The sequence below is a fragment of the Phoca vitulina genome, unplaced genomic scaffold (assembly GCF_004348235.1).
Source record: "Phoca vitulina isolate PV1807 unplaced genomic scaffold, GSC_HSeal_1.0 scaffold40, whole genome shotgun sequence".
NCBI classification, from domain to species: Eukaryota; Metazoa; Chordata; class Mammalia; order Carnivora; family Phocidae; genus Phoca; species Phoca vitulina.
Window position 1 is genome coordinate 3,262,994 of NW_022589743.1, and position 26,440 is coordinate 3,289,433.

A 26,440-nucleotide genomic window follows, 5' to 3' on the forward strand; every position below is an offset into this window, starting at 1 on the left:
GACCCAGGAGTATAAGTAGTCCTGGCGCCTGCTCCCTATGTGGGGATCGTGCTCAGCCTCCCAGCTGCTTTTCCTCCCACCAGACGAGGTAAGAAGGGCAGACCAGTGAGAGTCTTCTGAAGGATGCCAGGCTCCTCGCGACTTCCAGGCTCCCCCTCCTGTGGCCCAGCCCTTCGTCAGCCCCATTCATTCAGTGCGTCAGAGCTCTGAGTAGTGGTCTCCTGAGCACCCCCCATGGGGCGGCCCCAGCCGGGGAAGGGTGCCGGGCACACACGCTCCCCTCCCAGCCGGGTTTACTTGTTTGAAGGTGAGGGTGGCGGCCTGATGTTTCTGCTGTGGTTTCTGTCGGCAGCTCTTCGTGCTCTTGCCCCTCGCTTGCTCGCCCGCGGACTCCCCCTGCATCTCCACCTTCTTCTCCTTCGTTTGGAAGGATTTTTTCTCCTGTTTCAGCCTTAGGTCCTGGATCAGCTGCCTGTCCAGGAGGAACAGGGAGGGTCATGGAGGTTAGGGATGGGCTACAAATGGGTACGCTCTCCCTGAGGGGGGGATGATGCTTGCCAAAGAGTGCAGTGTCATCCCCCCGCGTGTCCAGCCTGCACAAATGATTGCAGGGCCCAGAGCAGGAGGTGGAGGGGACAGCCATGCTTCCCACCACACCATTCCCAGTCTGGGGAATAGCATCCGAGGAGTGATGCAAAGTCAGCCGCTCTACCCGAGGCCAAATCCCACACGTGGCAGGGGCTGAGAAGAGGGTCTGGGTAGGTGGCCAAACAAGGGGCCCCCACATTGGACCACTTTATATCCCGGGCCTCTCTGGCCAATGATGCAGTGGGAATAACGCAGTCACATGGGTCAGGAGACAGGGATCCCAATTCCTCTTTTGTTATCGCCTACTATATGACCCCTTCTGTGCTCTGACTTCTCCGTCCATAAAATGAGGTGATGGGGGCGACTGGGTGGCTCAGTCGTTAAGCATTTGCCTTCAGCTCAGGTCATGATCCCAGGGTCCTGGAATCGGGCCCTTCATCAGGGTCCCTGCTCGGCGGGAAGCCTGCTTCTCCCTCTCCCACTCCCCCTGCTTGTGTACCCTCTCTCGCTGTGTCTCTCTCTCTTAATTTAATTAAATAAATTAAATCATTAAAAAAAAATGAGGTGATAGGTAGGGATTGGACTGGACAGGATGAGTCCCTTCCAGTTCTTAGATTTCATGCCCGTGTGAATCCAGGAGGTAGCTCCCTGGGAATTCTGGGGAAGGGTGAAGGTGCCTGTCTCGGGAGCGAGTTTCTAGGAACAGCTACATATCTACTGAACACCCCACACCAAGGAATCTTATGATTCCTGGTCCTTGTGAGACTAAAGCAAATGTTCCCCCCTGGCAACTTCTGGGTTGGGGACTAAAGCTCAAAGACCCTCCTCACCATCCCAGGCTGGTCACCCAGAAGGTCAATCACGACCCAACGCGTCCCAACACCCACCCACCTCGCCCAGAGCCTTCCTACCGGGCATATACCTCCCGAGCCCTGGAGGTAACAGTATTCTGAAAGAGGGAGCTGTTGTCCTGGAAAAACTTGTCATACTTCTCCGAATTCAGAGTAGGATAAATCAGGCGGAACCCCCCACGGTTCTCCTTCTCGTACTTCTCAGTTTTCTCCAACCGCATGGCCTGAAAACCCTTGACCTCCTCCATCCTGGGGGGGAACAGAACACAGGGCTGCCGTGGATTTTCTTGGGACAGAGCCTGGAAGGGATGTGCCAAGCTGGATGTCCCATGGGGCCAGGCCGAGGCCTTGCGTACAACAATGGCCCGCCCGTATTTGCCGAAAGGAGATTCTAGCCCTCTTGGGACGGCCAATGTCATGATGCACGGAAAGCTGGTCAGAACGGTCTTTCTGACAGCTCACCAGACTCTCTCCTCATACAAAAACCCCCTTCCCCTTGGCTCAGTTCTGAGGAGGCAGACTGTCGCCACCTCCCCATTCGCAGCCCCTATAACCCTCCTCTGGAGAACGGCAGCTTGTGTTTGGCTAAACTTGAGGGCTTCACGGATGTGCTTTTATGAGCTGCGATGATCTCATTCTCCCTCACAGCCCCTCGGGGAGATGGAGGTCAGGGAGGGAGGAACGAGAAGCCCCTTTTACAGCAGGCAAACCGAGGGCACTGAGCTACCCAGGGCCAAGTCATGACCAAGAGGATGATTCAGGGGAGGGCCCCAGCTCTGCCCTAGCAGATGCTGCCTCCTCCTTGAGAAGTGGGGAGAACACTGGCACAGGGGAAGCTATTCTGGAATCCCAAGCAGCACACTCACTGCACTCCAGCCCCAGGCCTGCCACTTCCCAGCGAGGGGACCTTGCACACAAGTCAGTTCCCCTCCCAGAAGCCTGGTCTCCTTAGCTCCAGCCACAGGACCATCCAATACCCCTTGCTACCAACCCTCCTCAGAGGGAAGCCAGTTCACAGGCAAAAGTGCTCTGAGAAACCCAGTGCCCTCCGAACACAGATGCTATTGCCCCAGTTCCCAAAGCTCCGTCCCCAAGACTCAGCAGGCTCTGCTCATGGGGGCGCGGCGGCTGCCGCGGGGTCTGAAAAGCAACACAGTCGTCTCCTCGGCCAGGTTCCAAGTCTTCAGACACTAAAATCACTCCGCAGAACCAAGGCCCCTGTTTACAGGCAAATGCTGCCATGCGGGGAGCAGGGGACGCTCGCCCCCACCAATCCAGTGATACGGGGTGGGTCAGACTAATGTGTCTTTCTGTAAAAATCAAGCAACGGGTTTGTTTTTTGAAAGATTTTATTTATTTATATGACAGAGAGAGATACAGTGAGAGAGAGATCACGAGCCGGGGGGGGGGGGGGGGGGTAGAGGGAGAAGCAGGCTTCCCGCTGAGCAAGGAGCCCGATGCGGGGCTCGATCCCAGGACCCCGGGATCATGATCTGAGCCGAAGGCAGATGCTTAACTGACTGAGCCACCCAGGCGCCCCATAAAGCAACGGTTTTATTTTTTGATTGGTAATCCCTAAATCTTCATGTTATATTAGTAAACTCATATCCATGATATATAGTCTGTCCATAACTTAATCTCCTATTTTTATGTGCCCAAAAAAAGGCTCACAGTAAAACTGTACAAGCTGCCACATTCTGCAAATAGAAACTAATATTCCAAATAGGATTATCGTTTGTTAGAACTGACTCCACTCCCCACCAGCTCCAAGCAAGATTCTTTTTTTAAATGTAATGACTTTTTTAAGTTGAAGTATAATTGACATAGAACATTCCGTTAGTTTCCCAGGTCTGCAAACACGATTCGCTATTTGTGTGTATTGTGAAATGATCACCACAATAAGTCTACTGAACATCTGTCCCATACACAGTTAACAAAAATTTTTGCGGGGGTGCCTGGGTGGCTCAGTCCGTTAAGCATCTGCCTCCGGCTCAGGTCATGATTCCAGGGTCCTGAGATTGAGCCCCGCATCGGGCTCCCTGCTCAGCATGGAGCTTGCGTCTCCATCTGCCCCTCCCCCTGCTCGTGCGATCGCTCTCTCTCTCTCTCTCTCTCTGACAAATAAAATCTTTTAAAAAAATGTTTTTTCTTTTGATGAGAACTTTTAAGATCTTAGCAACTTTCAAATATGCAATAGAGCCTTACTAACTATAGTCCCCATGCCCTACATTACCTCCCCGTGACTTATTTATTTTATAACTGCAAGTTTGTACCTCTTAACCCCCTTCACTCATTTTGCCCGCCCCCGCCGGGCAAGACTCTTCACCACCTCTAACACACACTATAGTGCCAGGCACTGCGATGAACCTATTATTACACCTTATCTCATTTAATTCTACCTTATAGATCACTGGCTCCATTTCACAGAAAGAACACTGAGGCTCAGAGAAGAGACGTAAAGGCCACATAACTAGTACGCTGTCGAGGACCAGGACAGGCCAGTCTTACTGGGAGCGGGGAAGTCATGGAGGATGGGGTCCCCAGGGTGCGGGGGCACTTCTGCACCTGGTCTCCCGAGAACGACATTGCTGCCGGAATCGCCCCTGTTGTCTCTCCTCCTCCAAGACTTTCTTTTTGTCACAGTTTCCCAGGTTGATCAGGACCAAGGTGTCATATAGCAGACTGTCTTTCACCTCTTTATCCAGCCAGGAGTCGGTGGAGAAGCTTGGAGAGTGGTTAACCTGTGAGGGCAGCAGGGGGCTGGGCTGTCCAGCGTGGAAGCAGGGAGCAAGGCCCAAACGCCACCTCCAGGGAGCTACCGAAGCCCAGCATGGGGCCCTGGCTACCAGATGGAGCGGAGGGAGAGGGAGTCTATACCGGAGCCATGGTGAGGAGAGGAGAAAGCAGAACCCCCTCTAGTTTAACCAGCTTCGATTTCAGTCCTTTCCTCTTGAGAAGCATCAGGGGCGCCCTGTCTTTGCTTTCCCTCCCCCTGGTGGGTGTGCTCTCTCGCTTACATAGCATGCCCTGAAGCAGAGGGAAGGGCGCAGTCCAAAGGACCAGGCTGGGAGGTGGGGAAGAAGCCAGAGTGATGCATTCTGGACCCTCACCAGGATCGAGGGGGAGGCAGGTGGGAGGAGGGAGAGGCCTCATTCCTGCTCACAGAAAAGACCAGATCATTTAGACGCACTCTGTAACATTTGAAGACTTCTAGCAGTTTCTGAAGGCCTGTGCCTGGTGGCCAATTCCGCTCTTTGTGTAAGAGCTCCAAACAGCCATATTCTCCTTCCCACCTATACCTGGGAACAAGGGCTGGGAATGGAGGAAAGGCAAGGCCCCAGGAAGGGGACCCATGATTCTGGCTTTGCCCTCTGAAGACTCTGACTCTGTGCCAACCGGCCCTAGCACCTCTGACTTGGCACCTGGCTCCTCCAATCCCCACTTCCTATAATGAGGACTGAAGGGTTCCTTGAGGGCTGCTGAGCGCAGGTCTAATGGGGAAAAGAGACAGCCACCCACATGTTTTTTTTTCCTCCTCCATCCACCCTGCTGTGGGTCTGGGGAAGGTAGGAAATTCACTGAGTGGCTCCCCACCCATTCCCTTGGCCACAGACACCAGGCCACTCTCTGTTGGTGCTTGGACCTAAGTGGCCCAAGCCCCTGAGAGCCAGGCCTGGTTCTGATCTGGAACATCATCATCCAGCTTTGATGAAGAACACCCCCTTTCTGGGAGACGATTCTGTGACAAAAAATCAAGTTGTCTTTAGAGTCTTTCTGTGCCTGCGATCAAAGTTTCCAGGTCTGGGTGGACCTCAAGGAGGCACAAGGAACTCTCTAATTCCTGGCCATCTACCCCCCTCTGGTGGCCACTTCTCAGCTAAGGGAGGAGCCCCAGGCAGCCAGCACTGCCGCCGGATGAACAGGCCTGGCCAGGAAGTTGATTAAAATGATCTGGCTGAGCCGGGGATGAAGGGATGAGCCTTGACACTGGCTGACCCCAGGAACAGCAGTCAGTTCTCACCCCTCGCCCCAGCCCCTCTACCTCCAGCAGCCAGGGCTTGAGTTTGTGGTCCAACAAAATATCAAAGCCCAGGATTTCAAAGCAAGCACTGTTGAGTGTGTGGTTGGGGAAGCAGGTGTGGTAGTTATGCTTGATGATGGGGTGGGCAGAGATGATCGTCTTGATGATGACATCCTCGATGTCTCTCCAGATCTGCTCCATGTTGTAGCCATGGTTTTCCATGTACATGTTGAAGGTGGAGAGCTTCCTGGAAGGAAACCACAGGCCGTGAGGCAAGGGAGCCCACCTCTGGTCATCTAAGGCCATCTCCGGCGGGAAACCAGAAACTTCTGGAGACGTTAAGTCCCCAGAGGTAATGGGGACAGACACCCAGGACCCAAGGTGACAACAGGGCTGTGTCAGCTCAGGAGGGGCCTGCAGGAGCCACAGGGCCACAGTACTTAAGCCTCCACAGCCTGGAAGTGGGTGCCGATAATGACACATAAGACCTAGCTTGGGCACTAACACTGTGACCCAGAAAACACCTGTGAGGCTGGGGCAGGGACTGGGTATTCCAGGCGGAAAGCTTAATGGGTGAATAAAAAATATTAAAAAAACAAACACCCTACATGATGGTTTTGCTTTGATGGCAAATAGTTTCTCAACCTTTGGTGTTCATGAGAAACACATAGGGAGCCTTTTAAGAACACCAATACCTGGGTCCCACCCCAGCCATCTGACAGGATTCTGGGGATGCTAAAGACACAGAAACTTTGCTTGAGGACTATCCACAAAGAAAAGGCAGCCCCGGGGCATTTCCACAGATAGGGTTACCAACTGTCCCAGGCAAACCAGGACAGTCCCGATTTTAGATAAAGAAGATGTGGTAGATATATACAATGGAATATTACTCAGCCATCAAAAAAATGAAATCTTGCCATTTGCAACGATGTGGTTAGAACTAGAGGGTATCAATGCTAAGCGAAATAAGTCAGTCAGAGAAAGACAAATACCATATAATATCATTCATACGTGGAATTTAAGAAACAAAACAGATGAACATAAGGGAAGGGAGGAAAAATAAAATAAGATGAAAACAAAGAGGGAGACAAACCATAAGGGAGTCTTAACTCTAGGAAAGAAATTGAAGGTTGCTGGGAGGGGGGATGGCATAACTGGGTGATGATGGTGAGGGCACGTGATGTAATGAGCATGGGTGTTATATGCAACTGATGAATCACTGACCTCTACCTCTGAAACTAATGATACACTATATGTTAATTACTTGAATTTAAATCAAATAAAATTTCAAAAAATAATAAATTTTTTTAAAAAAGAACTGAAAGTCTCACATCCTGGGAAACCCCTCAGTCACAGGCAAACTGAGATGACCTGTCACCCTATTACAGAGATCAGAGGATGTCTATGGTTCATGAGGAAACATCTAAAGGGGTGCTCTGCCAAGATGTCCAGCGACAGATGAATGGATAAAGAAGAAGTGGTATATATATATAATGGAATATTATGCAGCCATAAAAAGGAATGAAATCTTGCCATTTGCAACTACGTGGATGGAACTGGAGGGTATTATGCTGAGCGAAATAAGTCAATCAGAGAAAGACATGTATCATATGACCTCACTGATATGAGGAATTCTTAATCTCAGGAAACAAACTGAGGGTTGCTGGAGTGGTGGGGGGTGGGAGGGGTGGGGTGGCTGGGTGATAGACATTGGGGAGGGTATGTGCTACGGTGAGCGCTGTGAATTGTGTAAGACTATTGAATCACAGACCTGTACCTCTGAAACAAATAATACATTATATGTTAAAAAGAAAAAAAGAAGAAAAAGATAGCAGGAGGGGAAGAATGAAGGGGGGGAATCGGAGGGGGAGACGAACCATGAGAGACGATGGACTCTGAGAAATAAACTGGGGGTTCTAGAGGGGAGGGGGTGGGGGGATGGGTTAGCCTGGTGATGAGTATTAAAGAGGGCACGTACTGCATGGAGCACTGGGTGTTATACGCAAACAATGAATCATGGAACACTACATCAAAAACTAATGATGTAATATATGGTGAGTAACATAACATAATAATAAAAAATAAATAAAGGGGTGCTCTGGTCAGCTCTGAGCTGGGTCATACAGAGAGGAGGCAAATCTGACGGGTCTGAGGGACAACGGTGGGGACACATCCACACCCACTCATAGGCACAGAGCTGAAATGGGAAGTGGGAATGTGAAAGGAAAAGACGCAGGGGCGTGAAGAGTGAAGAGGAAAATAAGACAAGAGACATGGCTCACAAGACAGTTCGAAGAGCTCACTGGGCCCCAGCCAGTGGGGCCAAAAAGGAGGAAGCAGGGGCGGTCAGCCAATGCAAACTTGCTAAGAGCCTGCAGTACACGCAAAGTTCGGGAAATGAGAGAACCCTAAAAAACTGCCCCCCACTGTCATGGGAAGCCTAAGGACCCTTTTGGGGGTCAACACACATGAAACAACCAAGGATGCATTTATATAAAGACAGATTAGCAAAGGCTGCTCAATACAGAGGCCCACTTTTGCCTCTACCTGCCATTGTTGGGGAATAGAGTGGAGCACCTAAATGAATTTTCCAGATCGCTTGAAGCCAAACCATTCAAGTGTAAAAAAAAATGTATTTAATTTGCTTAATTGGGAAATAAATTTTCCCAAAATAGATTATACACTTCTGTGCCTTCTTATAACAGACACTGCAAATCATAACATAACCTCTTCTTGATGACTCAGGCACATCAAAATGAATATACATTATTCTATAATTTCATAATGCCCAGTGGTTAGCCAATTCAATTTAACACATCAGCTATGTGCCAGGCACCCTGAAAGATGCAGAGGACCTGGTCTCTGCCCCCAAGCCCCGCCAGATTTCCAGTCATTCTGCCTCCCCTCCTTCATTGCTCCTGCTGAGTGTGCGGCTGCTGGGGGGGTTTACCGGGGACACAGTTGGCCTCATGCTGAGGATGGGGGAACTGGGAGCAGGTGAGGCAGTCAGCATGAGAAGCAGATCGCCTCAGAAGATGGGGAAGAGGAAGAAGAGGAAAGGTGAAAGGAAAAGGGAGGGACAGAAAGAAAGAAGGACCCTGCCTGGCACATGGAGGCACCCAGAGGCCAGGGCGCCCCTCTAACCCTCAAGGAGTTTAAGTACAATTGAGAACACATGATAAACGTGTGCACCAAGCCAAGAGCAGTTATGGGCTATGGCTGATGTTGACCAGAGGGTGGTGGGAGTCCAGAGATGGGAAGGTTCCTGTGGGTGGTTTGACTCAGATTCCACAGGTTCGTCCTCAGAGATGGACCCCAATTCTCTCATGTGATTAAGTGAGCAAACAGAGGCTCAAAGAGAGGACTGGCTGCACAGTGGCTATATGGCTGGACCAGGACCTAGAGCCAGATCAGAGAAGGCAACATGGAAGCCTAGCGAGCCAGAAGGTCCTTCAAGGATGTTCTCCCATGTTTTCGGTTAGAGCTGAGCAAAGATGGAGAAATGGAAATGAGCAAGCCTATATATGGAATGTGAGCCACCGAGTGTCCTGGTGGAACACCACGGAGTGGACAGACAGACAGTGTGGCCTAGTGGTGAAGGGTAGAGACTCGGGAGTTTTCGTTGCGGCTCTCCTACCTCCTAGCTGTGGAAACTTGGGCAAGTTACTTAACCTTTGACACCTGTTTCCTAATATGCAAAATCATGCTGATAATAATAATTCTTACTTTATTTTTTTTTTTTTTTTTTAAGATTTTATTTATGTATTTGACAGAGACACAGCGAGAGAGGGAACACAAACAGGGGGAGTGGGAGAGAGAGAAGCACACTTCCTGCCGAGCAGGGAGCCCGATACGGGGCTCGATCCCAGGACCCTGGGATCATGACCTGAGCCGAAGGCAGACGCTTAACGACTGAGCCACCCAGGCGCCCCTAATTCTTACTTTAGAGTGTTGTTGTGAGGATTAGATGGGCTGTGGTGTGTCTATTTCTTGGACCAGGGCCTGGCACCTAGCAAGTCCTCAACAAAGAGAATGCGGACTCAGTGTAGTAGGTTAACGATGGAAAGTGGTGTCTGGTCAGATTACAGTGCAGTGAGCAGAACAGTTTGAACGTGACGCTCTAGGCACCTGGGAGCCACATGGGTATGGAAGTAATGAGTAGAGAAGCCCCCCTTTATCAGGAGGGGGTATGTTCCAAGACCCCCAGAGGATGCCTGAACCCATCCATGGAGAGTACCAAACTCTACATGTACTGGTTTTTCCTATACATGCACATCTATAATAAAGGTTAATTTATAAATTAGGCACAGTAAGAGATTCACGGTAATAACTAAAAATAAAATAGAACAATTACAACAATACACCGTAATAAAAGTAATGTGAATGTCGTCTCTCTCTCGCTCTCAAAATATCTTCCAGTACTGTACTCGCCCTTCTTATGATGATGATAGGAGATAATGAGATGCCTACCTGATGAGATAAATAAGGTGAATGACGTAGGCACGTGACATAGCGTTAGGCTACTGTTGACCTTCTGACGATCCATCGGAAGGAGGATCATCTGCTACCGGGCCTCAGTTAACCGCAGGTAACTGAAACCGTGGATAAGGGGAGACGGCTGCATACGGAATGCAGAATACTACCAGCATCCACCTGCATGGGGGTTATTGCTTCTGAAACCCGTTCAGACATGTCATCTTGATAGGTCCTTAACGGTATATCTGAGGCTGGCCAGCCAGGATTCATATGTTACTGTCATTTTAGAGATGAGAAAATGGAGGCACAGAGAGGTTGAAGCCTGGAATTAGGGAGGAGAGCAAGGAGGCTGAGCACCCATCAGGTCTGAGGCTGAAGCGAGGCCTGGGTCTGGTGGAAAGGAAGGGACACGGGGACATCTGCAGGAGGAACATTCAGAAGCCTCCTGCTTCTTCTCTGTGCCCTCCCCTGTGGCTTAGAGAGATGGAAAAGAGGGAAAGTCTTGGGGCTTACTTAAACTGGTAAAACAGAGGAAGTAAAATGGTAGCCTTCAGCCTGGGGTAGAAGAAAGTCCAGCTACTCTCTTTGGTGAGAGAACACCGAACTCCCTAATCCTGCAGGTCCGGAGGCAGAGAGGGGGAGGCCGGGCAGGGGAGCCGGTTTGGAAGGCTGGGGTGGGAGCAAGGAGCGAGAAAACGCTGAGCTGGAGGCAACAGACGTCAGGGTGCTCTGAGGAGGGATGAGCCTGGGGCTCAGGGAGAGGGGGCAGGGTGGAGGCCAGGGGAGCGGAGCAGGGGGGCAAGGCCTCACCTTGGAGGGGAGAGAGGTGAGGAAAAAGAGGAGGAAGGCAGGAGGGGGTGCAGGGCGGCCGAACAATACTACACACTCTCCCCTGAGTCCTGGCACCCCCTAACACCCCCTCCGTCATGGCCTGAGAGCCCAAAGCCTGTCGTCGGGGTGTCTTCTCATAAGAGGAGGGAAATGGGGGCCCTTAGGTTACATGCCTTCGGACTGAGGAAAAATCACAGTAACCTCAGGCAGTTTCCCCGCGGCTATCACGGGTCATTTGAGCCTCAGAGTGACCCTGGGAGCCGGGCAGGGCACGTAGGACAGGGGAGGGCAGGACAGGGCATCTCGCTGCCCTCACCTTACACACCAAGGGGCGGGGGCTCAGAGAGCTGAAGACACTGGCCCAGGCGGACTCAGCTGATGAGAGGCAGGGCCGGGCCTGAAAGCCAGGCCTCACTGAGCACGGCTCTGGGCCCGGGCCACAGCAGCGAAGGAGGCTGAGCTGGTGCCCGCGGGCCGGGTGGGGAGCCCAGGAGGTGGGAGAGCTTCGGGCAAGACGGGTGCGGCCGCCCTCTGGAACAGGGGAGACCTCCGCTTCAAGCAGGCTTCAGCCAGTGCTTTTCCATTTGCTTTTTGGAAGTCTGCCACCAGGGGAGTTGTGAAATTTCACGTGCCTCTCTGATGCTTTGAAGCCAAACCGACTGCGTGTTTATCAGTCCTTTGAAGCCCGGTGCGGGGGACAGAGCACACGCCTCGCAATCCGACAGACCTGCCTTCTCATCCCGCTCTAGCATTTACGGCCATGTGACCTTGGGCAGCTTAACCTCTCAGAGACTCAGTTTCCTTGTCTGTAAAATGGAGATGGTACCTAACTCATAGTTCTGCACCTGCAAAGGGCAGATTACGACGCCTCTGTCATAGTGCGGGGAAGACGCAATGGGGGGAGAAATGCGCACAGAGCCCCCGGCACGGGCCCCACCACACCGGGGGCCTTAGTAGGTACCGCCTTCCCTTCCCCTCGTACCTGGCCATGTTCACTTCCTCCAGCTCCCCCTTTTTCCTAAAACTCAAATGAGACAGGATCAGACAATAACATGAATGTAATAACTGGGAAGACACTCATGAAATCGTCCCATTTCTCCCCTTCTGGGGAATCTCAAAGTCAGCCAGCCACAGTGAGCCCACACCAAGCAGCATGACCTATCATTCGAGAATCTCTGTTGGAGCAACACCCCAGAAAACCACAGGCCAAAGGAACAATGGCCTGACATGTCCTTCTCCCTTGGCAGACTAGGAATCAATAAATATCTACTGGTTTGGAAATGTCAGAAGGGCCCAGTGTAAGAAGCGTATGTTTTGGGGTGTATGTGTTGTGTGTGTGTGTGTATCCTGCTGGGGATGTTCATCTCTCCTCCTCCCAACCTCCTAGGGTTTACGATGTAGCCTTCTTTTAATGATTAACAGCCAGAGGGCAGAGAATAAGGAGGCAAAGAAATATTTGCTGAGCCCATGTGACCCAAGATGGAAACACTGATGGGGACGGGCTGGGTCTGAGCTCTGAGCCTGGCAGGGCAAGGAGAGAGAAGTGAGGCAGCCGCCTTACCTCTTGCTTCCGGTGTGAGCATCTCGAATGAAATTGGAACTGTGCTTATTAATGGAATAATTAGTCAGGTGCATGCAGATATCATCCTGGGGAAAGAGACACAAGTCTGTGGGGTCAGGAGGTAGGGCAGGCCTCCTGCTTCTTCTCTGTGCCCTCCCCTGTGGCTTAAAGAGATGGAAAAGAGGGAAAGTCTTGGGGCTTACTTAAACTGGTAAAACAGAGGAAGTAAAATGGTAGCCTTCAGCCTGGGGTAGAAGAGAGTCCAGCTACTCCTGAGATTGGGTGGTTCACTGCTTGAGAGACATTTCAGGAATCCTGGGGGGTCACAGAGTGCAGGAAGGGGGTGGGGGAGAGACGGGGGCTCGCCCATGGCCTTTTCTCCTCCAGCACCACAGATCTGGGGCACTAGCTTTGCAGTAGGGCAGATCTGGCCACGAGTCGCAGCCTCATCTCTTCCCAGTTCTGTGACCTTGGACAAGTTCCTTCAACTCTGAGTTTTCATTTCCTCATTTGTAAAATGGAGATGATAATCTCTATTTCTGAGGGCTCCTAAGAGGGCTAAAGGAAAGGATGTCTGGACGTCTGCAACCTGGCACATAGTAAGTTTCAACCAATGACAGCCACGTCCACAGTGCCTTGAGAATGTGGACTGAACTGGGATTTTTCATCCCCCTAAGGAGGAAGGGGCAGGGCACATCCCCTGAGCTCACCAGGTTGTCTGTGCTGGGGTGGGAGTAAGAGGTGGTGGCGAAGCGTGCTAGTCCTTCGTTGTATGCAAAAATCCTCAGAGGGTCACAGGAGGTCATCAGCACATAAATCCGTAGGTCGAACTTGAACCCATCAATGATAAAGGGCTGCGAGGAGGGAAGAAAAGTCACATAAGCCTCAGAGGAGAGATTCAGACTTGAAGATTAGTGCCTGGTCTTGGTTTAGCCTGGTACTACAGAGTGCAGGCTTGGCTGGGGCCAGGGAGGAGGACAAGGCGACTTGACCTGTGGGAGTCACTAAACCCCACTGTGCCTCAGTTTCCTACAGCACAAGTAACTGCCTCCCAGAGATCTCCTGGCAACCAAGCAAAGTAACATGAAAAAGTCCTGTGATGGGGCGCCTGGGTGGTTCAGTCGGTTAAGCGGCTGCCTTCCGCTCAGGTCATGATCCCAGGGTCCTGGGATCGAGCCCCACTTCGGGTTCCCCGCTGAGGGAGCTTCTCCCTCTCCCTCTGTTGCTCCCTCTGCTTGTGTGCTCTCTCTTTCTCTCAAATAAATAAATAAATAAAATCTTCCAAAAAAATCTTTAAAAAACATTAAAAGTCCCATGATGAAGGACATGTTGTCACCATCTAGGGCTGTGTTACATGGCCGTTCTGCAAGAGTGCTTCCTGCAATCCTGGCCAGTCCTTTCTAGTCCACACACACTTCCAGAGGGCTCCCTCCCTGCGGTGGGCTATGCCACTGTGACCTCTGACCTCCGGCTATGGAGCAAAGCCGGTCACCATGATCCCTCCAGGACTACTGCCCTCTCCCAAATGAAGTGGGACATCCACAGACTAAAGGTGCCCTCCAGCTGTCATCTGCTAGAGGTGACGGGCCAGCCTAGTAAGGCCAGACCAGCTACCAGGGTACAAGGGTGAGGAATGCTCTGGCCCAGACACATGTCCCATCCCTGGTCAGAAGGCCTGGTTTGACAACTTTCAAGGCAGAAGACAGGACTCGGCTTTGCCCCTGTCGCCTGCCTCATTTCCCATAGTGCAGCGGAGCTAGAGCCTGAGGTTGTTGTGGGCGAGAAAGAAATGATCACAATGAAGAAGTACCTTTGAAATATAGAGTTGACAGATCATATCCTCTCCTGGCTTGATATCTTTCACCGTCCGGGTGATGAATATACCTCTCCCTTGGCAGCCCGAATCCGGCTTACAAATGTATGTCTTATTTTTTCTTGACCTGCTGTAGTTCTGCAAATCCCCCCAGCTACCAGAGCAGCAGGGAGGGAACGAGATACACTGTTAGCGGGGGGAGCAGTGAAAAGGAAGGCTAGCTCTTTATTTAAAAAAAAAAAAAGAAAGGCAACAACAACAAAAACACTAAAGCTATCTAATGTGACAAAGCTCCAGAGTCAACAGACACGTGTCGGGAGATCTGGAAACAAGAGAGACAGCCATGCACTTGCACACATGGTGGAGAGAGTGTGGGCTTCGGAGGGAACTCGGGCCTGGATTTAAACCCAGGTGACACCACTCACCAGCTGTGTAACCCTGTGCAAGGACTTGACCTCTTTAAGCCTCAATTCCATCATCTACACAATGAGGATAAGGACACCTGTCTTCTATGGTGGTTAATTACGTGACAGAAGGCAGGCAAGGTGCTGATACGTGCTGCATGCCCCGTGAAGGTAGCTGTGATCCAAGTATTTTGGCTTCCTGGGTTTGCAGATAGGAGATGTGGAGTTCTGCACATGGCTCTAGCCCTGACCGGCAGTGTGACCTTGGATCAACCGGTCTCTTCCCCTACTGTAGGCTTCAGCTCTTCCCGGGGAACACCTCCACTCCAGCCAGAGTATCAGAGCGCAACTACTATCCTTGAACACACTCTGAAGAAAGTATCTTCAGAAGAAGGAAACCAATTTAAGGCATTCTAAATCTCAGTCTTGCTACACTTCTTGTTTTGCATTGGAACTCATTGGCATGGTGACCCCTGGCGAAGTCCCTTCACTGCAATGTTCTTCAGTGGCCACTGAAATCTGGAGGTGCCCACTAGCCTGAAGGCAAACATATTTCCTTCTAAGTTGCTACTGAGTCCTGAAAGTTGTTCCGGACAAGCTAGGGAAGTCTGGGAATCCTGGGGCTCTTAGTTTGGAAAAGCACTGGGCACAGAGGACAGAGTGGGATTCTCACCATGTGAATAGAATTCCAATGGCAATGCCTCTGTGCCCCCCTCCTCCTCATCCCAAAGACCAGACTGTACCCAGGTCACGTTCATGTCATCTCACACTCCCTCTGTTTCTTGCTGGTGTGGTCCAGAGCATTTTGTGTACTAAGCATGGATGCCCAGTTTCAAGATGGATAGAGTGAGGCAGAAGACTGGGAAAGGCTGGCTGCCATCCATGGTCCTGCCATGGAAGAGAGGCCAGGTGTCCCTCCTGGCTCCTAATCTGGGCACTAACCATTATCTCACTCCCTCCAGAAGTGCTCAGGGTCCTTAAAAATTCAGAAACTGCACAGTTAAAAGGTTGGAACAAGTTCAAAATCAACAGCGTTCAGGGTCAGAACAAATTCTCATCCCAACTGCAGGCGCAGGCTCCAAGGCACCCAGCCCCTAAATGTCATCTAATTTTTTATAGCAGAGCCTTGTGTTCTCTCAACCTTGGACACACCCTTAATCCCTTCTCTTCCGAGAAAGGAAGAGAGAGATGGGAGATCCTTTGGCAAGGTAAAGTAGCACCGGGAATCCCGAGCAAGAGGGAAATGGAAATCGGGGGTGGGTCGTGCAGAAGGGCACACAGGTGGGCACTCACTCAGCAGGAAGACACCAGGTCCTAGGGAAAAAGTGGAAATCCTTAGGGAACATCTTTAACATGCGGCTCATATTCCTGGCCAGCAAGTCCTTGCGGCAGATTTCACTCATTCCAGGGAAGTGATTGATTTTCTGCAAAGGAAGCCAGAATTCATGAACAACGGGGGCCGTGGGAGTACCGATGAGATCCCCTCGGGGGACAGTCCTAAAAGGGGGGGGGGCCCACTGGGTAGATGCCACACTTCTATTGAGACCCAGCTCTGCCCCGGACAATACCTGGTAACTTTTCATCTCCATCACCCTCTCCAGCGACACTGAGTAGTCCGTCCAGTAGAGAGTCCAGTCATTGGCCTCCCCTCCCTCTTGAAGGCCATACCGCTGGGCGGCCCTACGCACTGCCATGGAGTTGGAAAAAGAAAGGCCTGTTAGCCCAGGGAGTGGGGGAGGAGCACGGGGTGGGGAGGTTATGCTTTTAGGTGCTCACAGACCCTGCACTGAAGAGAGACACCGCAGCTCGTTGGGATTGGAAGCCATCTTGCCTGGTCTGAACACACCATTGCCAAGAAAGGAACATGAAGAGCTGCTGAGGCACACAGCCAATACCCGGTGAACCCCACAGAAGGTTATCTGGGAAGAATGTTTTACCCGCCCTGGTTTCCCCTTGCCAGGAAGTAGGCTTCTGGCTTTCCTCCAAACACTAAGCACAGAATGTTCAGGGAATATAAACTAATCCTTAACATCAGCCAGAGCCAAGCTTAATTAGGAAGGTAAATTGACAAAAAAAAAGTATACAATGCATTTCAAAACCACATATATGCTATCACATCCTCCTTTCCCTGTCCCTGTTAGCATTAGTAACTGGGAGCTGACTCCGGCACAGACTCAAACGCCTTCGAGGGCCTGGAAAGGAAGAAGTGCCTCTAGTGACCCAGGGGAGTCAGGACCAGTGTAAAACATTCAAATTTGAAATCCATACAATGATAAGGCTGCTCTGTGGTTCGAGATAGGTCTGTAGGTCATCTTCAGCCTGTGGACTGCCAGTCTCTAACTCGTGCTCTAACAAGGAGAAACAGCTGCCTTCTCTACAATCAGATTCCCAAATAACCCTACAGAGGAACTATAGAGAGCTGAAATATACACCACTGTGGTCAAAACCCACATTTCCTTGGAATGAGATTCCCAACTTCCTCAAATAGTTCATTGAGGAAGGAAACAACGGGATGTGGAGACACCCCCTTTCCATCCTCAAGAATATACAAGAGTAACCCTTCCCAACCCTTTGGGGGTAATCCACCGGGTCCGCGTCGTGGATCCCTTGAATGTAGGTGCTCACCGCTCTCGTATCGGCAGGTGGAGAGATTGATCACCAATCATCTGGAAAGAGAAAAAGGAAAGCAAGACAGACAGACACACTTGCCAGAACAGATGACCACACCCAGAAGCATCCGGTCCCTGGCGGGGCTGCATGAAACCCATCCTGCCACACTAAGCCTGGTCTGACTACCCCCCATGACTAAAGACACGGATCCCAAGGGTCGCAGAGTGGCGGAAGACAGGGACTCCACCTAGTGCCCCACGCGGAGGCAGAAATTCTGTACTGCGGTTGTAACTACTTCTGCTTCAGCTTCATATGAACATCATCACCTCCTCGATCCTTTCACTCCAGTGGCCCATCAGGAACGGGAAATGAAAAATGTTTGGGCCAAGTTACTTCATGGTCTCCCTCCTCTTGCCCCCCACTAAGGGAAGCGGTGAGTTAGAAAGTGGACAAGCGGGCGCCTGGGTGGCTCAGTCGTTAAGCGTCTGCCTTCGGCTCAGGTCATGATCCCAGGGTCCTGGGATCGAGTCCCACGTCGGGCTCCCTGCTTGGCAGGAAGCCTGCTTCTCCCTCTCCCACTCCCCCTGCTTGTGTTCCTGCTCTCGCTATCTCTCTCTCTGTCAAATAAATAAATAAAATCTTTAAAAAAAAAAAAAAGAAGAAAGTGGACAAGCTTTCCAGCATCAGTGAGTCTGAGGAGTGATTCGTTGTCCCCGAAAGGAGCAAGGTGTGACGGAATAGTAAGTAGAAACCAGAACGCAGAAGCCACAGGCAGATCCTAAGAAGTCAGCGTCAGTTTCATTATTTTTAAAATGTACTAAGTTCCCAGGACAATAAGCACTTCCTTAAAATGAGGAAATTGTCTCTTCCCATACAATTAAAAAAAAAAAAAAAAAGCACTCTAAACACAAATAGAATGAAGATTAGGACAAGGTGTAGTTTGAGATTACACACACCATTATTTGATTCTATCAAACAGATCATCAGGGACACCTGGGTGGCTCAGTCAGTTAAGCTTCTGCCTTTGGCTCAGGTCATGATCCCAGGGTCCTGGGATTGAGTCCCGCATTGGGCTCCTTGATCAGCAGGTAGCCTTCTTCTCCCTCTCCTTCTGCCTGCCACTCCCCCTGTTTGTGCTCTCTCTCTCTCTCTGACAAATAAATAAATAAAATCTTAAATCAATCAATCAATCAATCAAACAGATCATCAGGTGGATTCTTCTCATATGAACTGAAGGGGTGTGATTTTGAAGGTCCCAGCACACAACATCTCTTTAACTTCTCGTTAGTGGCCAAGGCCCCCTCCCCTCCAGGTCCCTTCTGCTCCCAACAACATGGATCCCCATTCCCCGTCTTTCAGTCCTAACCTCTTTTTCCTCCTCTTCTTCTTGCCTTGCTGCTGGGCATTCTGAAGCCCCTCTTGCGCCCCAGTGTTCTCGCTCACGAAAGCCAGGGTAATGATTTCTTTCGGATCTTCTTGGGAACTGTCCTCCCGCTCTTCCAAGTCTGCCCCTTCCTCACCATCCAAAGGCAGCCACTGGAGCATCTCCCCAGCCTGGGAGGAGGCTCTGGGGAAATCCCTGCGCACCCTGGGGAGAGAGCAGAGGGAGCAGCAGTTACTTGGATCTGCCTGCAGGGGGACCCCCTCCCTTGCTCATGTGGGTGGTAGGCCCACTCTGAGACCAGGTGCTGATTGCCATTTAGAAAATGTCACCCCACCTCCACGGTTGGTACAAGCTCAGGGAGAGAGCTGATTCCACCTTTTGCCCTTGGGGACTCTGACCCTGGGGACTCACTCATCCAACCCTGGCTTTGGTTTTTGCCCTCCTGGGATTTTCAGGAGCAGGCTGAGAGGTTTTGCATGGCACCACCTGGTAAACAATCTTATTAAAGTGAGTGAGTGTCTGGAGACAGCCTCAGAACCAAGCCCTAAGCCTTCCCAACTGAGGGAGTTAGTCCCAGTGGGTGCAGATGAGGTGCTCTGAAGAGGTGTGTTAACTGTTTCGACACTACACGGAACCTCCCACGCCCAACCTGCTGCTGATGCTGAATGCAAAGTTAGCTTTGGAGCACAAGGTCAATACGTAGCTGACTGAACACAATTCAAGCCCAGGGCCGGACGGAGACCTTCAGAGATCCCACCCACAGAAAAGGCACAGCGTCTCCCTGATTTAATTCAACACAAAAATTCAACCCAAAAACAAGACCAAATGGTAAAAATACCAATAAGGAAGTCTAGCAAAGTTCTTGCTCCCCCCCACCATTCCCATGATGACTTCTTTGTTGTTTGCTTGAAATTTCAAATATCAAATTCTTTAATGGTTTTTAATGCCCCTGTTTCAATAATCCTTAGGAATGTGCTTAGTGTGCCTTTGGGTAACCCAGAAGAGCCCAGATCCAATCAACGGATCCATCTCCTTCACATCCAAGGCTTCTATGACCATAAAGCCAACTTTCTGGGGCTCCTCCTCCTCTTTACCCCCCCAAACCCTGCCAACCTCCTCACCACGGCAACCCCTGTCCTTTGATGCCTTTGCTACTTACTACCTGTTCTTCCCTCATCAATTCTTTGGCTTTTAAAAAAAGATAGTAATGTCTTTATGATAATTTATTATAATGAAATAATAAAACATTAAAGGGAGTTTAGAAAAGGATAGGGTGAGAAATCACATGTGGCTTTCCTACCTTGGAAGAGCAACTTTGCCCCCTTTGCATATTCTCTTTGATTCTTAATTTCTAAGCATAATTATTCTTCTATAATTGTAACCATACTATAGAAACCATTTTCTATCTGCTGCCCCCTCCCACACACACTTAATATCATATCAGAAACTTCCTTTTGGTGGTGACAAAGTTTACTTGTTTCCAGTGTTGAATGGCTGTGTAATAAAACCCCACTGAAGGGATGTGCCTGAATTTAACTGACCATTGCCCTATTGCTGGCTATGTAAGTTGCTTCCAATTTTGCTGTTATATTAATAGCTCTGAAATGCGCACTTTCGTGTATAGAAGGCCTTTTACTTCTTGAGGATTATTTTTCTTAAGATATATATCCAGAACCAGGATTACTAGGTTAATATAAAAATCATATAGCTTCTGGTTTTATTTTATCTATCTATCTATTTATATCGCCATGTTGCTTCCCAGAGGGACTCCAACAATTTGGATTACCACCAGCAATACATGATAACAGCAGGCCCAACAGACTCACCCAATCTCATGGGAATCACATTTCCTTCTTACCCACACTTGCTAATTCTCGACAACGTTTTGTACCTATGGGCCATGTTTTTACCATTACTGCACCCTTCCACGTCTCTCTGCCCCTTTCCCAAACCAAAATTGGGGAGTGGAGGGCTCTAACTTGGAGGCTACCTAGGAATAACTTAATAATAAGCCCTTATATGCATGTACTTCTTTATGTTTTTCAAAGAGTTATCCCATACACCATCGCACTGAATGCTCACAACCATCGCCAAGAGGAAGGGCAGCATTATTAGGTCAGCCAAGGATCACCGCGGGTTTCTCTCTTGCTCAAGAGGGCTGCCACTCATAGCCAAGCCCCTTTATGGCGACACCTGAGCAGGGGGAGAAAGCGTTGTACGTGGCACAACGAACCAATGACACCTGGGCCTTGTGAGTCCCTTTTCCCAGTGAACAGGCACATTCTTGTTCAAGAGGACTAAGGTGCATGAAATCTTGACCTTGAGCTGCTCCCTTGGTTCCAGGTAAACAGCCACTTCCACTCGCCCAGCCCTCCACAACCGGCTTCTGTTTACCAGGCCCTGGAGGAGTAGCCTCCGTTTACCTAAAGGTTAATGTTAACTTGAGGAGAGAAAACTGACCCTGAATTTGGCCTCTGGAATTGCGAGTTGTCTTTGCTCTTTTTTGAGTCTTTGCCCAATTGGTAAGAACAAGTCATGGCTGTTGCTACTTCTCTGCGTCAAAGAGAAAAACAACAACAACGGCAAAAAGATCAAATGCTGTGGACTCTTGCACGACGAGAGGGCCCCCACGTAGACCAATTAGCTGAGCCCACGTACTTCTACAGGAACTGGTCCCCACAGCGTACTTAGCGGCCTTCCCCTGGATTCTAGGCTATCTATGACATGAGAGCCACTTGAATGGTACCCGACGCAGGGGCAAGATGGTGGAGAGCAGTCAATGCCACGTGGCATCTACTTTGGCTTTGCCTTTGGCCTCCCAGCTTTCTCTTCCCCCAGTCCTCTCCTTCCTGTTTCATCCTCAACGCTAAATCCCTGCTGAATTCTCTCAAAGGCTCCCGACTCCCGACAGAGAATATCTTGCTCTGAGTTTGCCGGGGTGGGGGGTGCATGAGTTGCATGCCGAACCTAGCCCACCGAAATGTCCACCTGGCCCACCACTGTGTGTCCTTGGGATAGTTTTAACTAGAAGTAGTTGCCAATAACCAGACAATGAAGACTTCTCATAAAAATCCAGAATTTCCATTTCTTTTGGGAAAGTCGGGCCCCATTGCTTCATGCCAGCTATCCAACAGAGCCAAGTCGTGGCTCCCTTTTTAGGTATTTTTCAGTCGGCCCCAGTCCCGTCCCTACGGTCTCCCTGATACAGGAGCCAAGCAACAGGTGCCCTGGTGCTATTATTTTCCTTACAGTGGCATTAAGAGAGAGGGAACATTTTTGTATGCCCAGGTCATTTGTCTCCTTCAGGCCAGAGGTCCGGCCTCATGGACATCTGGATTGAGCTGTCCTCCTTTAGCACATCCCTGGCCCTCAAGCAGCAATGAGTTAGAACAAAAGCTGCTTCCCCCCAGGACCTCTCAAGTCTTATTCAACTCTATGAGCCTTCTCTTTGCGAGTCTCAGCAGCCACTCCTTGCTAACCTGGGGGTCCCCACCTACTCTCCTGCCCAACAATTTCATTGTCAAAAGTAATCTTGCAGCCTTGAGGAATCAAAGGAGGAGAGGCATTAAATTCTAAGGACAAAGCCTAAGGAGAATACAAAAGAGTGAAGGGGGCTGCCAGCATCCTGAGCCATACATACACCCTGGTGTAAGGGCCTCTGCAGTCAGAGAAATGACTTTTATTTATTTATTTATTTATTTATTTATTTATTTATTTATTTTAAAGTAGGTTCCATGCCCAGTGTGGAGCCCAACGTAAGGCCTGAACTCACGACCCTGCAATCAAGACCTGAGCTGAGATCAAGAGTCAGATGCCCACAGATGCCCAACCGACTGAGCCACCCAGGCGAAGCATCTGATTCTTTGATCTCAGCTCTGGTCTTGACCTCAGGGTGATGAGTTCAAGCTCTGCATTGGGCCCCACACTGGGCGTACAGCCTACTTAAAAAAAAAAAAAAAAAAGAATCGGATGCTTAACCGAATGGGCCACCCAGCTACCCCCAGAGATGTGACTTTAAATCACTTGCTAAGAGGCAGCTGAAGTTTCCTTCCATTTTAGTGTGGCATTTGATCTTGGATCTCCCCAGCCAGCCAAAGCCAACCAAACCCTGGTTAGACAGCATGAAAATGCACTTCATTGGCCACCAGGGGGAGGGAAGGAGCCCTGGGATGGCTTTGTGCAAACACATTGCAGGTCATTTGGAAAATCTCAAAGGAGGGACCGTATTTCATTTCCACTTCTGAAGGGCTCTACAGGTAAACTACTCTTCTTACCCCTGGACGTGCTGCAGAGCATGGAAAATATTTAGGGCTTTCTTTTGCAAGGCTGAATTCAAACACAGGTGTCAAGAAACTGGAGGAAAGAATCATTTGGTGATTGATTAAGAACAGAGAGTAGAACATGTTTAAAGTTTTAACCGAAGTGGAACATGTTTAAAGTTTTAACGGAGTTTTTTCATCCTGACCTTCAGAGCCTGGACTTTTCTTTCAGTCTGCAGTATATATATAGTGTATATAGTATATACACCACTGAAGAGCTCTCCTACTGTGTCTGCTGTGGACTCCCTTCTCTCCTCCCAAATAATAGGTTTTCCTGCACCTCCTCGCCTTTTCATCTTTTGGTCCTCATTCCCCTACCGGAAGCATCCCTCTGAAGGCTTCCAGTATCCAGCTCTTGGAAAAGGTCAAAGTAGATGAGGGGAGAAGATGTGGAGGTAAGACCTCTGGATCTTGCTTCCAGCTTTGCTTCTTTGACTTTGTATGTCATAAGAAGCCAAGTAATATCTCCTCCCTTATTTCCTTTTTTTTTTAGTATAGTTGATGCACAACGTTACATTAGTTTCAGGTGCGCCCTCATTCCCTGTCTTTTCTGTGATTACAGGACCACTAGGAAGAGAAAAACTTCACATCTAGAAAAGTGCTTTGAGCTTGGATGCAGTCAGGATAAATTAAGATGCTTTTTATGGTCTTTTGGCTTTCCATTCTAGCCACCCTTGAAATCTCAGTACAGGGACTGAATGGGTTCTTAGCAAGACATGGACTAACAAGGGAGGGATGTGGGCGCTCAGTTGCTCAAGGGCTGTGCCAGTAAGAAGTGCTGAGAATGACTGGCCCCATTCTCTGGAAACACTAAGAATCTTGCTGACTCCGATGACGTTTTTTATTCTGCTAAAAGCTGAGAGGAAGATGCAATTTACAGGGCAGGCTCATGTCCAGCCATTTTCCGCACAATACTCAGTGCATCGCCAGCAAAGACGGATGGATCTGGATCCAAACCCCAGCTCTACTTACTAGCAGGTGACTGTGGGTGAGAAACTGAGCCTCTCTGTACCTCAGTCTTCTCATAACTAAAATGAGGATAATAATACCTATCTTGTGGGGTTATTTTTTTTTTTTAAGATTTTATTTATTTTTTTGACAGAGAGATAGAGAACACAAGTAGGCAGAGAAGCAGGCAGAGGGAGAGGGAGAAGCAGGCTCCCCACAGAGCAGGGAGCCCGATGCGGGACTCGATCCCAGGACCCTGGGATCATGACCTGAGCCGAAGGCAGCCGCTTAACCGACTGAGCCACCCAGGCGCCCCTGTGGGGTTATTTTAAAAGATTAAATGAGTTCATATTTATAATGCTCTTAAAGCAGTGCTTGGTTCAAAATAAAAGCTCTATTGTAAAATGAAAATACAACAGTAGGGTTCGTGTACCTATTAAATAACTTTTTGAAGTGCCTGGCACATGCTGGTGCTTAATAAAGGTTAGCTCCCTTCCCACCTCATCCCCAAATATAAGTTAATTTTTCCTAGCATTCAAATCCCAAAGGAGACCATTCCTCAAGCCTAGAAGAATTCTCCTTCAGGAGGTGAGAAATAATAACTGGAAGGGGGAGGGGGGGTGGAGAGGAGGGGTAGGGCTATTTGCAGAGCGCTGTGCTGGCTATCCAAAACAGAAGCGTCTCTCTGGAAGATTTCTCCAGACAAAGGAAGAAAGGTGACCAGGAGAAGGACCCTGTGATGGGGAAGGAGGCAGAGAGAGTTTTGCGATTCCCAGGGATCTCTGGTATCTAAGGAACAGCTCCCTGGGCTCACCGGGTTTGGGAAATCGAGGGAGGGCAGGAAGTGAGGGAAAGTGGGGACAGGAGGGAAAATGGAGCTAGGAAAAGAAGAGTTGGCGTGTGGGCAAGGTCTTGGCATCGGAGTTTTGAGGATGAGAAAGGGAGCGAGGGTATTTGAGAGCTGAACGCGAGTATGGGCCTGGGAAGAGATGAGCTACTGGGCCAAGGAAGAGCAGGGACCCGGAAGGGAGTGGCTTTGGCGGCAGAGCGCCATTGGCGAGGGCGGAGGGGGTAGCCCTGGGGAACTGGGCATCGAGGGGGACTTTGGGGGTATGACGGACCGGGTTTTCAGCGGGGAGACACTAGGTGGCCACGATCTAGGGCCAGCACCGGGTTTGGGGGGCTCTTACCCGCGATTCCTATTTCCCCGTCTTGCCCCCGCTCTGCTGCCCGTACCGCTCGCAACCACACCTGCGGGCCCCCTCCTCAAAAAGATTAAGGAGACACTCTCCCATTGGCTGCCCGACAACCCGCAAGCCCAACCCTCGCTCCTCCTAACTTGGGGTACGGCCAGCCCTCATATATTTGCATATAGGGCTTTCTAGGTCTTCGATTGGCCCCAGCGGTAGGCTGTCGTGCCCCCTCCCCTCCCTCCCTCCCTCCCGAATCCAATTAACCGCCCCTGCTCTCTGAGAGGGCAGCGCCCGAGGTTGTCCCGGGAGACGCGGAGGACGCTTGGGCCGCGCTCCCGGCGCTCGGGGGCCCCACTACCGCTAGCCCTGCGCGGGTCCCCGCCCTCCTCGGCCCGCGCCGTCGGGGCGTCGGGGCGTCGTGCGCAGGCGCAGCCGGAGCCTCGGGGCCGGGCGGATTCGAACCGTGGGCGTCGTAAGCTGCGGCTGCTCCGGAGGGGAAGGCGGGTGGGTTGCGCTGAGCGGGGCCGCCCTGTACTCAGGGCCGGGGCGGGGGTTGGGAGGGGGGAATAGCCGAAACCAGGACCAGGGGGAGCCCTGCAGAGAGCACCGGATTGAGACCCCAGTCAAGACCTCAGGCATGTGTCATCGTGGGCAGTTGATAGCACCTCTCCGGGCTTAGCTTCTCTAACAGTAAAGTAGCTAATCGAAAACCTACAATGAATCGCTCTGGCTTCTTAAACCATGATATCTCAGAGTGGGGGGTCTGGCCGAGAGAGAGGGCCGCCCAGGGCTCTGGGGTCTTGGCTTCTCACAGCGACATTTTGACTGTCGTCTGGCAGGTAGGGAATCAGAATAGTGACTGGATTCAGATAATTGTGGTTTCCTTCCGTTTCCACCTGTCTAAGCCCAGACTAATGCGTGCCAGACAGCCTGCAAAGGATTGGCAGCCGGTAGAGCTGTTTCTGCCTGGATTAGTTCGGGATTGGAGAAAAAACAAAGGATCGATTTAAAATTTCTGAACCACGGTGTTTTTAGGAAACGGATTGAGCCAAAGATTCTTGTTGCCCATATCCATTCCTCTCCTGGAGATTTCCAGATGCTTGAATTGATGCTACTGGAATGTACAATTAAAACGGTTAGCTGGCCCTCTGCCTCATACCTGCCCCCCAAACCCCGGGGGGGGGGTGGAGATCTGCAGTCAGGCAGGCTCTGTCCTTGGACGCATGGACACTCCAAAAATTGTGTAAACAAGTCTCATCAGAGGCCCATTTTGAAGCCCTAACTCCCACCCTTTATAAAACTGATATATAATAAACCTTTATGCCTAGCTATTTGGACAGTTACTCACTACTGAGTGCTCTCATATGCATAGAAATAAACTGTTACCTTTTGGACCCAAGTTGGAGGAAGTTTTCCTGCCAGCACAGGACACTGCCCTTTT

General features: G+C 50.4%; 1 protein-coding gene across 1 annotated transcript in view; it reads right to left on the bottom strand.

Annotated features, from left to right (window-relative positions):
• The window catches only part of TTLL6 (tubulin tyrosine ligase like 6), a 34,790-nt gene extending 9,723 nt beyond the window's left edge, over window positions 1–25,067 (bottom strand). The window contains exons 1-13 of the mRNA XM_032429240.1: window positions 24,997–25,067; window positions 20,081–20,087; window positions 18,522–18,734; window positions 17,171–17,211; window positions 16,114–16,232; window positions 15,839–15,969; window positions 14,139–14,295; window positions 13,039–13,182; window positions 12,329–12,414; window positions 5,482–5,707; window positions 4,005–4,180; window positions 1,500–1,688; window positions 298–472 (exon numbers count right to left, since the gene is read on the bottom strand). Of these exons, the coding sequence (XP_032285131.1) occupies window positions 298–472; window positions 1,500–1,688; window positions 4,005–4,180; window positions 5,482–5,707; window positions 12,329–12,414; window positions 13,039–13,182; window positions 14,139–14,295; window positions 15,839–15,969; window positions 16,114–16,134 (1,305 nt within the window). The 5' untranslated portion in view covers window positions 16,135–16,232; window positions 17,171–17,211; window positions 18,522–18,734; window positions 20,081–20,087; window positions 24,997–25,067. The remainder of the gene's footprint in view (window positions 1–297; window positions 473–1,499; window positions 1,689–4,004; window positions 4,181–5,481; window positions 5,708–12,328; window positions 12,415–13,038; window positions 13,183–14,138; window positions 14,296–15,838; window positions 15,970–16,113; window positions 16,233–17,170; window positions 17,212–18,521; window positions 18,735–20,080; window positions 20,088–24,996) is intronic.
• Window positions 25,068–26,440: the final 1,373 nt, after the last annotated feature.